The sequence below is a fragment of the Cucurbita maxima genome, unplaced genomic scaffold (genome assembly GCF_002738345.1).
Source record: "Cucurbita maxima cultivar Rimu unplaced genomic scaffold, Cmax_1.0 Cma_Scf00019, whole genome shotgun sequence".
Classification (NCBI taxonomy): Eukaryota; Viridiplantae; Streptophyta; class Magnoliopsida; order Cucurbitales; family Cucurbitaceae; genus Cucurbita; species Cucurbita maxima.
In genome coordinates this window covers 2,504,485-2,517,427 of record NW_019272035.1, presented here as the reverse complement: position 1 = coordinate 2,517,427, position 12,943 = coordinate 2,504,485, and the positions used below count along the sequence as shown (strand labels likewise).

The window sequence follows — 12,943 nt, the reverse complement described above, 5'->3', positions numbered from 1 at the left end:
AAATAAGATCCACGAGATCCATAGCCTCTGCTGTTAAACATGTCAATCCCAATCAACACAATGTCTTCTCCGTCGATCAGTCAGGTGATTAGTGTTAAGCTTACACAAGAAAATTATCTACTGTGGTCTACCCAAATCCTTCCCTACTTGCGTAGCCAAAACCTTGTTGGTTTTGTGGATGGATCCATGCCTGCACCAAGCCAGACGATCGCCGTTGAACCAAGTGAAGAAACAGGGAATCGCAAAATTATCATCAACCCTGAGTTCACAGTCTGGTACCCCCAGGACCAGCTGGTACTCAGCCTCATCAACTCATCAGTCACTGAGGAGGTTCTCAGCACGATGGTTGGAATCACCACTGCACGAGAAGCCTGGATTACGCTGGAGCGACAATTTGCTTCCACATCTCGAGCAAGAGCAATGCAGATCCGTATGGAACTCTCTACTATCCAGAAAAAGGACATGACAATTGCTGACTACTTTCGTAAAGTAAAACATCTTGGTGATACACTTGCTGCCATTGGCAAGCGAATAGAGGATGAAGAACTCATCGCCTACATGCTGCAAGGACTTGGTCCAGATTATGATCCTCTAGTCACAAGCATTACAACCAGAACAGATGTATACACTGTCAGCGACGTGTATGCTCACATGCTGAGCTATGAGATGCGGCACTTGCGTAAGGGTACATTTGAGCAACTTTCATCTGCTAACAATGTCAATAGGATATCCATTCGTGGAGGTGCCAATGGAGGTCGAGGTAGTCGCGGTCGTAGTCGTCAGTTAAATAGTGGTCATGGACAATCAAGGCGTACTGTGAACAATCCTGGACGTCAACCATCAAAGACACAAAGCAGCTCAGGCATTGTCTGTCAGATTTGTGGTAAGCCCAATCACGATGCTTTGCAATGCTGGCACAGATTTGATCAGGCATATCAAGCCGAAAATAATCTCAAACAAGCAGCTTTGGCAACAAGTGGATACACTAGTGACACAAACTGGTATGTTGACACTGGAGCCACAGATCATATCACCAATGACCTAGAGAGGCTTACCACCAGAGAACGCTACACTGGCACCGACCAAATTCAGGTTGCAAATGGCGCAGGTTTGTCTATCTCTCATATTGGGAATTCATTAATTTCTGGTTCATCTCTTGTTCTGAAACATATCCTATATGCTCCTAAAATCAATAAGCACCTAATTTCAGTACAAAGACTAGCATCTGATAATAATGCTGTTGTAGAATTTCACCCAAACTATTTTTTGGTTAAGGACCGAGTCACGAAAAAACTCCTGCTCCACGGTAGATGTAAGAATGGCCTATACGTTCTACCGCATAATTTCAGTCAAGCCTTGCTGACAGCCAAACTTTCGAAAGAACAATGGCACAGAAGGCTAGGGCACCCTGCATCTCCAATTACCATTAGAATTCTACAAGATAATAATTTAGCTATAGATACTAATATTCCCTCTTCCTCAATTTGTAATGCTTGTCAATTAGGGAAAGCACATCAATTGCCATTTGGTTCTTCTCAGCATGTATCTACAGCACCCCTTCAATTAATTCACACTGATGTATGGGGTCCATCCATTGCGTCAGTAAATAATTCCAAATATTATGTTTCCTTTGTTGATGATTTTAGTCGTTATGTTTGGATTTACTTTCTGAGATGCAAATCTGATGTTGAGTCTGTGTTCCTTCAATTTCAAAAACATGTTGAAACTATGCTAAATACCAAAATTCGCTCCGTCCAATCAGATTGGGGGGGTGAATACCATCGGTTACACAATTATTTCAAATCCACAGGCATTGAACATCATATCTCCTGTCCTCACACACACCAGCAGAATGGGTTAGTCGAAAGAAAACACAGACACATTGTAGAAACTGGCCTTGCTTTACTCGCTCAAGCCAACATGCCTCTATCCTACTGGGATGAAGCTTTCAACACAGCTTGCTTTCTTATAAATAGAATGCCCAGCCGAACCATACAACAAGACACACCACTTCATAAATTGTTTGGTAAAAGTCCAGACTACTCCATGCTTAGGGTGTTTGGCTGTGCTTGCTGGCCTAATTTAAGGCCTTACAACAACAAGAAACTGAGTTTCAGAACTACTAGATGTATATTCTTGGGTTATAGTTCTTCTCATAAGGGATATAAATGCTTAAATAGAAGTACAGGACGTATTTACATCTCTAGAGACGTGGTTTTCGATGAAAATATTTTTCCTTTTGAAGAATCTAAGCCACCAAACAAAACCACAAATCCACATCATCCTGTTCTACTTCCAGCCTTAGCCAAACTTGCTAGTTTTTACACTGAAAATGCTCTTACAGATATTGAACCAGTTGTTAGTAATTCCCATATGAATGATGGTCAAACTGATAATATTGCTAGTGACAACTTGTCTGGTGTCAGCTTATCTTCTGCAGATAATACAAGAAGTTCAGAGGAAATTGCAGAATATGAAGCTGAGAGCAGTTCGATCAATGCTCAAAACCAAACTCATGAACATGTGTCTGATCAACCAACTGAAGCAGCTAGTCAACATCCAATGCGAACAAGGTTGAGAAATAACATTGTACAAGCTAAACAATTCACTGATGGAACTATCAGATATTCAGAAACCTCAAGAAAATTCGCAAGCGCTGTAACTATCACAACTCCGATCATAGAGACTGCTACTGAACCTCGAAACCTGCAGGAAGCCATGCAACATCCAAGATGGAGAGAAGCAATGAATGATGAGCTCTCAGCGCTAAAACGAAATGCCACTTGGGATCTAGTTCCACCCAAACCTGGAATAAATCTCATTGATAGTAAATGGGTGTATAAAGTGAAAAGAAAAGCAGATGGGTCAGTTGAAAGATTAAAAGCAAGATTAGTTGCCAAAGGATTCAAGCAAAGATTTGGTGTTGATTACACTGATACTTTTAGCCCTGTGATCAAACCGTCAACAATCAGGGTCATTCTTTCGCTAGCAGTAACCAAGGGCTGGAATATGAGACAAGTTGATATCCAAAATGCATTTTTGCATGGAATTCTGAAAGAGGAAGTGTACATGCGACAACCACCAGGATTTCAAGACTCAGCCAAACCAAAGAATTACATATGCAAGCTCAAGAAAGCCCTTTATGGCCTGAAACAAGCCCCAAAAGCTTGGCATTCAAGGTTGACTGGAAAACTTATTGAGTTAGGCTTCAAGGCTTCAGTAGCTGATTCATCTCTTTTTATTCTCAAAAACAGAGAGATAACTATCTATATGCTCATCTATGTTGATGATATAATTATTGTGAGCTCCTCTGATCAAGCAACCGAAAGGTTGATTCAGAAATTGAAAATAGATTTTGCAGTAAAAGATTTGGGTGATCTTGAGTATTTTCTGGGTATTGAAGTCAAGAAAACACGAGATGGTATCATACTGTCACAGAGACGATATGCTTTAGATTTGTTGAAAAGAGTAAACATGGAAAAATGCAAACCTATGTCTACACCAATGGGTTCTGCTGAAAAATTATTCAGAGAACAAGGAATACCCTTATCAGCTGAAGAACAATTCAAATACAGAAGTACAGTGGGAGCACTACAATATTTGACAATGACTAGGCCTGATTTGGCATTTGCTGTCAATAAAGTGTGTCAATATCTTCATACACCTACTGATGCTCATTGGGGTGCTGTGAAGAGAATTCTTCGTTATGTTAAAGGCACACTAGCATTAGGAGTGAAAATTCAGAAATCAACCATGATGTTGTCGGGGTTTTCTGATGCTGATTGGGCTGGTTGTCCCGATGATCGACGTTCAACTAGCGGCTTTGCTGTATTTCTTGGAGCAAATCTAATCTCATGGAGTTCCAGAAAACAGGCTACAGTGTCAAGATCAAGCACCGAAGCAGAATACAAGGCCATTGCGAATCTTACTGCAGAAATGATTTGGATCAAGTCATTACTGAAGGAACTGGGCGTGTATCAATCAAAGGCTCCTCGCCTCTGGTGTGACAACCTCGGAGCTACATATTTAACTTCAAATCCAGTATTTCATGCTAGAACGAAACATATTGAAGTTGATTTTCATTTTGTTCGAGAACAAGTAGCACGTAAAGCAATGGAAGTTCGGTTCATTTCATCAAGTGATCAAGTAGCTGATATCCTGACAAAACCACTGTCTAAAACTCCTTTTACTACACATTGTAACAATCTCAACATGTACAAGACTTGTTGGGATTGAAGGGGACTGTTAGAATTGGTCAATCCATTAGAATAGCTTGAAGTTAGTCATGCCATAAGAATAGGCTTACTTCGTTAGTTTCCTATGAAATCGGATCTATTAGTTAATCTTTTGCCAATATAAATAGAATATGTCCTCAATAGTGTGAGGCACAGTTTTGCATAAACTTGATACCGTGATCTCCAGATTTCAAAATCATGTGATGAGCGATGTTTCCACCAGCGCTGTCGCCTGCAACGAAGCACCGTTTCAGATCTACGTTTGCCGGTAATCCTTCAAACGAAGAACCGTCACCGTCGATGAATTTCAGAACATCGAAGCTATCTTCGTATTGGCAAGGACAATGATGCTCCGGAGCGAGGCGGTAGTTCACAGAGATGACTACGGCGTGGATTTCTCGAGCAAGCGACTGGCAGAAATCGTCGAGGAGTTTGGAATCAGGAGCCATATACACGAATCCGCCGCCGTGGAAATAGAAGATTAACGGCAGCGATTCGGACATCGATTCAGAGGTCGGAGCGTAGAGACGGAACCAGAGGTTTCGAGAAACATCGACAGTGACATCGAAGCTTTTGACGCCATTCTTTGGTTTCTTCAGTGGAGGAGACTTGAAATCCATGAGGTTAGCGAGAAATCGATTAACCGAGACATCTCGACGACAGCAGATGTCGGTGCCGACGGCAATGGCAGTCAACATCATCTTCACCTTCCATGGGAGGCGGAGGGCTGAAAGAGCGTCGGACATTTCCGCTCCAGCGAGTTCGCTTGAGTTAGTGGAGAAGACGAGGATTAGAATAAAAAAAAAGGCGATGATTAATTATAAATAAGTAAATAGGCATTTATTTATTATCTGTATATAAAGTAAGTTAGGTTCCGTCCAATAATGCCCCCTTCTATTTTCTTAATTTGTTTAATATATTAAAAAAATATATTTTTTTTTTTGCTAAATACAACTTTAAAATCTAAATTAATATAACCCTAAATTTTTTATATATATTTTTTATTCGGGTTGGGTCAAACCGACCTTAAGCACACTGAACCCAAACCCAACCTGACCCACTAAGCACACTAACCCCTAATCATGAACTCAACTTGATTGTCGAGGGTCCACTAGCATTTTAGAACTCGCTAGTATTAGAGTTTTATGAGCGTCTTGTGGGTGGTTTAGTGTGTCTCCAACCATTTTTAATCATAATCTTATTCGGGTTGGAGCAAGGGACCCCATAGGTAGATGAGTGTTGGCTAGATTGAGAGTCGCAACCACATTTGTGATATTTATGTTATGGGGCCTATTAGAGAGACGTCAACCAAACCCTACTGGAGAATCTAAGAACAATGTCAAAAAAATAGAGTGATGAGAACTATGGATTGAAACCGACATCAGATCCATACATTGAGAACCTATGAAATATAAGTTGTTGTTGCTGCTGTCGATGATGAAAGGGACTAGTAGAACGTCTAACCAATAAAACTTAAAACTTTGAGAACGAACCTTATGAGAAATATAAGCTCAAAAGAGATGAACTTTGAGAATCGACGACCCAAATAAGGCCATAGAAAGCTTGTCTGGTAGCTTCCTCCGTTTAACCTAAGTTCAAAAAATGAAATCACATGCAACATGAATCATGACATTTAGTCTTAGTATGATCTAAAATTATAGCCTTTAGATTCGAGCTCTTTCTTACATTTGGGATGTGTACCACTTCATACACATAGTTCTATATGCACCACTTTCGTATACACTAAATCCACCAAGCTCATACAACCATCTTAATCACTAAGCCCGTCGAGTAAGTGCCATTTTGGTTCGTGTGTGGTATCAGTTTCATACACATTGACCCTATACTAAATACGTTAATGGTTTTAATTTATAACCATTAAAAGAAATTATTAGTGTATTTCCAAATTAAGTAGGCTCAAGTGGGCTAAATACCATTATTAGTTGAAACAAAATAAAAATAAAAAATTATTATTAAATTAATTTGAGAAAATGTTTTAAGTTACAAAAATATAAATAAAAAATCAAGCTTCCAAGTTATAGAAATTGGGCTGTCAGCCCATAAAACTAATTGGGCCATTGGAAGTGAGTACTTTTCGGCCCATAAAAACTAGGCTTTAAGGTTGACCAAGGTTGACCAAGGTTAAGTTGGATATTGGGTCGATTCAGGGTTGACATTGTTTTTTGTCGGGTCAACCCGACCAATCCAAAAATATCTTACAGCCCAACTTAACCTTATCATACTTTTAAGATTATGATAAAAATTAAAAATATTGGGCGTTTATAACCAATGTTAGTAATGCATTGTGACTCGTGAATATGTTTTTTAAATAATTTAAAAAAAATACCCGACAACCCAACTTAGTTATTGGGTTGTGAAGACTATTCAAGTTGCTCGAGTTACTAACTCAATCAACTCGAACTTTCGAGTCGGTTTAAAAAAAATTTTAATCCAATCCAACTCAACCTGTTTGTCGAAATATTTTATTTTATATATTTATGTTGTTACTATGAATTTGGAACAAAAATACATCATAACCAAATTAAATGTAATGGTGGTGACAATATATTACAAGTGGGATACTTGCTTTATAATTTCACTCTATTTATGGTTAGTTATTATGGTTTTATTTAATAATTTAATATGAGAAAATTATTTTATTTTATTAAATAAAGCAATTTTTAAAAAAGAAAATGACGTGGAATATTGGTATTTATTTAAAAAAAATTAATGTAATTATTAATGTGACATATGAATTTTGGTTGAATAATGTGATTGGTGACTATTGGAAGGAGAGTTGGAAGTTTGTTATCTTATAAATGCCATTTTGTGAGTCATTTTCTAGAAACAGAGGAATGGCCTTCAAGTTGGGAGCTTTTGGAGGCATCCACGCCCGCCCACTAATAACTGAAAGTGACCTCTCGGTTTATCACCTTAAATGCTTTTACGAGTGAATGCATTTAATCATTGATCTTTTAAAATGAAACGAGATTTTTTATTCATTTATGGAAAATTTACTGTTCGTAGAGGTGAAAAGTTAAGTTGGGGTGTGACGTTTGGTTTAAGAGGTATATAATGAAACAAGATCATATCTGAATGAGAGTGATCTTATTCGTAGAATGGCTGAGAAATGTTCAAAATAACTGAAATTACTACTTATCCCCATGTATCGTCCCGTGTTCTTCCTGTTTAGAAACTCAGGAGAATGACTGGGATTGCTAGGTCAGAAATTCGAGAATTTCGAGAATTTCGAATTCTCCCCAAGTAGGCATTGAAGGTGATAGTCAAGGTATCTCCATGTTTCCAACTGATAGGGAGAGGGTCGTTGCCCTTTGCATAGTCTCGACTCTCCCTGATACTGAATCAGCTCCTATGTCGCTAGCTATGCCCTTACGTTTTAATTTTTTTTTCAGAGAATTAAGTGTGTTTAACGTGAAATAATCCTATGTTTTTACAGGAAGCATGTGAGTGAGGATAAAACATATCGAGAGAATTTATGTTGGTTTCTAGGGGATAATATTCGATGTTCGAAGCTACAAATAGAGAATGTGATTGTCTCCGAAAATTTAGAATGTATAATGAGACATACTGAAAAGACATGTGTTCGTACCAAGATAGAAAAATGAATAATAATAAAAATAAATGAAATTAAAGTTAATTTGGTTGAAAGAAAGAAAGGCAATTAAAAAGAGAGGAAAAGAATAGTAATAGAAGGGTGAAGGGGAGAGAATGGATGGGGGGAGCGGGCAGGGGCAGGGGCAGGGGCAGGCTTTTGGATTTCGGCGGGGAGGTTGCAGGTGGGGCCCAGTGAAACGTATGTGGCGATATCTTGTCGGTATCTCTGGCAGGCCACGTGGAGTCCGCCACTTCAATGGACCCGTAAAGTTCACTCCACGTGGCAAACGGCCCCCAAAATTTAAAAAAAAAAAAAAAAACTAAAGTCCCCAAATTGCCCCTATGATTAGGACCCCTCATGTTCAGGTTCGTCAGCGGTCCCACCGCCCCGCCCCCTGGCTTTCAAAGTTCAGGATAACTAACCCTTGAATTTACTCTCAGCCTCCATCCCACCGAACCACCCCCACCACCATAATTTTCCTTTACTTTTTATTTTATTTTATTTTATTTTTAATTTCATATATACTTTGTTTCTGATAATAATAATAATAATAATAATAATAATAAAACTTTTGTAATTTCATCAAAATTCATAAATTTTTAGTTTATTGTTCAATAATAGAACAATTTTTAATTAAATTATATTAAAATTGTCACATTTTTATTTACCAAATTTAAAAATATAATTCAATAAAATTTAAAAATTATGAAAAAAATTGGTATAACTTAGGTAAGTTGAAGTAAATTTTAATATTTTCTCTTTTACTTATTAATATTATTATTATTATTTTAAAATTAAGCTGGTGAGCATCACTCCTAAAATTAAATCAGTTTTTAAAATTATTATTTTGGTAATAATTTAAAAAGAAACAAAATAGGTCATAATTAAACTTTCACGATATCAAAACACCCAAAATTGATGTCGTGTACAAGTAGTTGAGTTATTAAATACAAATAGTTTAAAAATTAATTACCAGCAGTAAAATTAATTACTGTAAAACTACTATATCCAAAAATAAACAATTTACTTTTTTTTTAATCATTAATAATATTATAATTCTATTTACTGTATCTCTATCCATTTATATATTTTAAATAGTAAATTTATCGTTATTTTTTTTAGATAATTTCTTATTTAATTATTTGGAAAATCATATCTGACGTGACAATTGCCTAAGAATCCAACGGCCCACTTGCTTGACCCGTGATTGTTGAAAAGTGAATGCAATAATTAAAAAATGCACAAATATTTAATTACCTTTAATATATATATATATATATATATATATATTAAAAATTAAAAATGGAGGATAAAAGTATTTTTGAATTAAAAAAAAATTAAAAGTAGTTTTAAACTGAAATAAAATATAAATTTGTGTGTATTTTAAAAATTAAAGGTAATTAATTAGGGATTGCCGCCAAAGGAGTGGTGTGGTGTTATTAAGTGGGAATTAATTGGAAACCCAAAAAAGAAAAAAGAAAAAAAAAAGAAAAAAAAGAAAAAAAATGATTGGTGGAAAAGAAAGGAATATCCAATTGAATTAATTTATGAATAAAATAATATTTCTTAAGAGAAAAGGCAACGCCGCAGCTGGGGGAGCTCTGATTGGTTCCATTTGGAGGTTGCCTTTGTCTCTTCCTATTATCTCTTAACACATGAGAGAGATTTTTTTTTTTTAAATTTTTATTTTATATTTACTTTTTGCCCCCTCAACTTTCACTTTATTTACGTTTAGTCCTTCTACTTTTCATATATCACATCTCGAGAAACTCTCTTGATTTAAAATTGTGATTGCGATGCTAAAAATGATAATTAAAACGGATAATATCTGTTAGATGTGAGATTGAGTTGATACGTGTTGGAGAGGGGAACGAACCTTTTTTTATAAAGATGTGAAAATCTCTCCCTAACATACATGTTTGAAAATCGTGAGGATAACGACGATACATGATGGGTTAGAAACTATAAAATTCGAAGTTTTTTTGAATCAAAATTTTAAATATTTGTAAATTTTAATATTTTTATCGATGTTGGTATATATTTATTATAAAATCTAAAAATTTAGAGATCGAAATAAAAATTAAATTTTAAAATTTTAAGGTTAAAATTGTAATATTTTAAAATTCAAATAAGGGTAAAATCAACCTTTAGATAGTCAAATAAAAACTAAAACTTTAGAATAATAATAATTAAAGAAAAAAAAGACCAAAATTTTTTAAAATTTGTAATAATATTTTTATACGTTTATTAATTTGAAAATAATATGAATTTTTAGATAAAATATAATAAAAATGTCAAGAAAATACACTAAATCGTTAATATTGATAATAAAAAATATAAACATATTGTTGAAAATTTTTGGTCTATGTCTGATTTGGATTTGTGTTTGCCCAAAACGACAACCAACGAACGGTCGGTGATTTATATAATTCTCCTTCTTCACATTTTGTGTTGATTCCTGTTTTGGATTATTTTTGTTTTTTTTACTGTTTTTTTATCCGACATGTCGAATTCTGGTCGTCTTCATCCCCCTCTCCCTTCCAAATTTATTAATGACATGTTATATTAATAATTAAAATATTACAAAAACGTTAGAATAATAAATAATCATACAATACATCACTCATACGGTTACAATGTCAGATATTCTTAATTTTCATAATAATTTTAAAAATATGTTAAGATTGAGTTATAATCTTATTTTCGAGTCGGTCAAGTTGATCGGAAAAAAACTTTTCGATTTTTCAAAAATTTATCCCAACACAAATCGAAAAAGAAAATCTAACGCAACCCGACTTTTATGATTTACGTTTCTTTCTCGACATTTTAATACTTTTTTATTAATACTTTTAAATTTTTTTTATTAATCTTATTATTAAAATTTTTATTAATACTTTTAAAAAATTTTAAAAACTTAAAAAATAAGTATAATGAAATTTTGAGAGTAATTTTCATTCATATATTTTATTGGTATTTTTTAATCCGTACAAATATTTTATTTTTTTTTAAAAAAAATAATTAAAATGTATTTTTGATTTATATTCATGGATATTATTAAAATATTAAAATTTGTTAAAGAAAAAAATATAAAATTTATGAATATTTTTATTAATTTAATAAAAATAAAAAATAACTAGGAAATAGGAAAAAGGAATAGAAACCATCTGGCAGACTCCAATTGGACCCTGAAATATATTGGAGACTAACAGGTTTAACAGTAACCTGAGACCCCAATTGCCGGTAGCCGGTTATGCGCATCAAAATCATGACAAACCCAAACCCCACCAATAATTGTTTGGGACCATTTTATGTCTCTATGTATGGAGCATAAATTCTCGTAGCTTTGTTTTGGGATTTTTGAAAGACTTCATGTTAATGGACATGAAGAGAGTATTCTTTAATTATAAATTTAGAATCTTATTTAAAAAGAAAATAATATTTATTTCCCTTTTACTCTCATGATAAATAACACAAAAAATAAAATAAAAATAAAAAAGATTGTGGCACACGAATGCAAAAAGCAATGGAAAAAGAGAGAGAAATCGGTATGGGGGAGCTGTGTGGTGAAGAGGGGGCCAAGTTCACTGTTTCAAATATACACACTCCAATCATTTCATTTTATTTATTTTATAAATTAAAAAAATAATAATAATAATAGTAAAGGGATGTGATGTAGATGATGTATTCCTTCTGGGTCCCGTTTTGTTCGACGTTGATGTATGGATTGATAGTTTTGTATTGTTAAATGTACGAAAGAGAAATTATTAGAGTGATTATAAGATCTGAAGTGTGGGGTTCTTCAAATTTACTGTATGGATGAGTATTTGAACTCGTTGGGTCGAGGGAGTAATGTCGTTGACCTATATGTTTACTGTTCGGAATATGATTTCATCAACGGTAGAGTTTAGGGTTTAATGAATAATATTTATTCGACTCTAAAGGAAAGATTCTTGCCATTGCACATTCACTCGATCATTGGATTTCTCTTTTATACAATACAATCGCACCCTTGTCTCCCTTGTTGTCATTACGTACTTTGTTAAAGAAATCGATCATTGTTTATGTTAAGGATATTTAGTAATAAATTATTGTTTACCATATATATTATATTTGATATTTTATTATAAGGTGTTAAGGATATTTAGTAATAAATTATTGTTTACCATATATATTATATTTGATATTTTATTATAAGGCAAATATTAGATATTTGCTTTATTATCGTATCTTTTTATTTATTGTTATTTCCATTTATTACTATTTCCATATCCTTGTAATTCATTTGATTATAAATAAGATAACTTTCACACCATTTAGGTGTGGTGGATTAATCAAACATTCACATGGTATCAGAGCCCTCTCGGTTTAACAACCCCGATCCTTTCTTTTCAATGGCTTTTGAATCCTCTAATCTTCTTCTCCACCACCCCTGCTGGTTTTGACGCCGCAGGGGCAGTCTTCATGGCTGCCGTAGTCGGAGCCGATTGATTACTCTTCGGCTCCACCCTATTGACCTCCAAATCACCTTTCGTCATACTCTGTACATATAACCTCACCTTTTCCAACCCAATCGGTTTTCCCCTTGCCAATATAGTCTCTCTCATTTTCTTCCCAATCAACCTTCATCCTTCACATAAACCCTAACCTAAACTTATCAACCTTTTGCAGAGATTTACCTTCGGAATCTGGGTGCCGCACTGGCCTATTCGCCAACCAAGTTGCCGCCGCCCTTCCTGCCAAAATTGGCTTCTTCGCCCGATGAGGCGACTCTTCCGACTGCCCTTCTCGCCAAAATTGGCTCCTTTGCCCAATGTGGCGACTCTTCTGGCTTCAACATTGTCTTTGTCCCTTGCTCTAGGTTTCCCCTTCTACTTCTTGGGGTTAGAAATATTCTCACCAGAGCCAAGGCAGCATCGTCGCTAAGCGACAATCCCTCTTCATGGGTTAGACATATTCTCGCCGAAGCCAAGGCAGCATCGCCGCTGAGCGGCGATCCCTCTGCAAATTTTTGATGGCCAAGAACCGGGTTGTTAGCATCTTCATGAAAAGTGTTTCTCAACCTCTTTGAATTTTTCAGATTCAAGCTTCACGT

At 35.1% G+C, this 12,943-nt stretch overlaps 1 protein-coding gene and 1 non-coding gene across 2 annotated transcripts in view; one reads left to right on the top strand and one right to left on the bottom strand.

Moving 5' to 3' along the window:
* Positions 1 to 5,049, bottom strand: part of LOC111494035 (probable carboxylesterase 18) — a 7,227-nt gene extending 2,178 nt beyond the window's left edge. The window contains exon 1 of the mRNA XM_023144023.1: positions 4,416 to 5,049. Coding sequence (XP_022999791.1) covers positions 4,416 to 4,981 — 566 coding nt within the window. The 5' untranslated portion in view covers positions 4,982 to 5,049. The remainder of the gene's footprint in view (positions 1 to 4,415) is intronic.
* LOC111494048 lies at positions 529 to 664 on the top strand. Its single transcript, XR_002720113.1, has one exon. It is a non-coding gene; the product is annotated as a small nucleolar RNA Z247 (small nucleolar RNA).
* Positions 5,050 to 12,943: the final 7,894 nt, after the last annotated feature.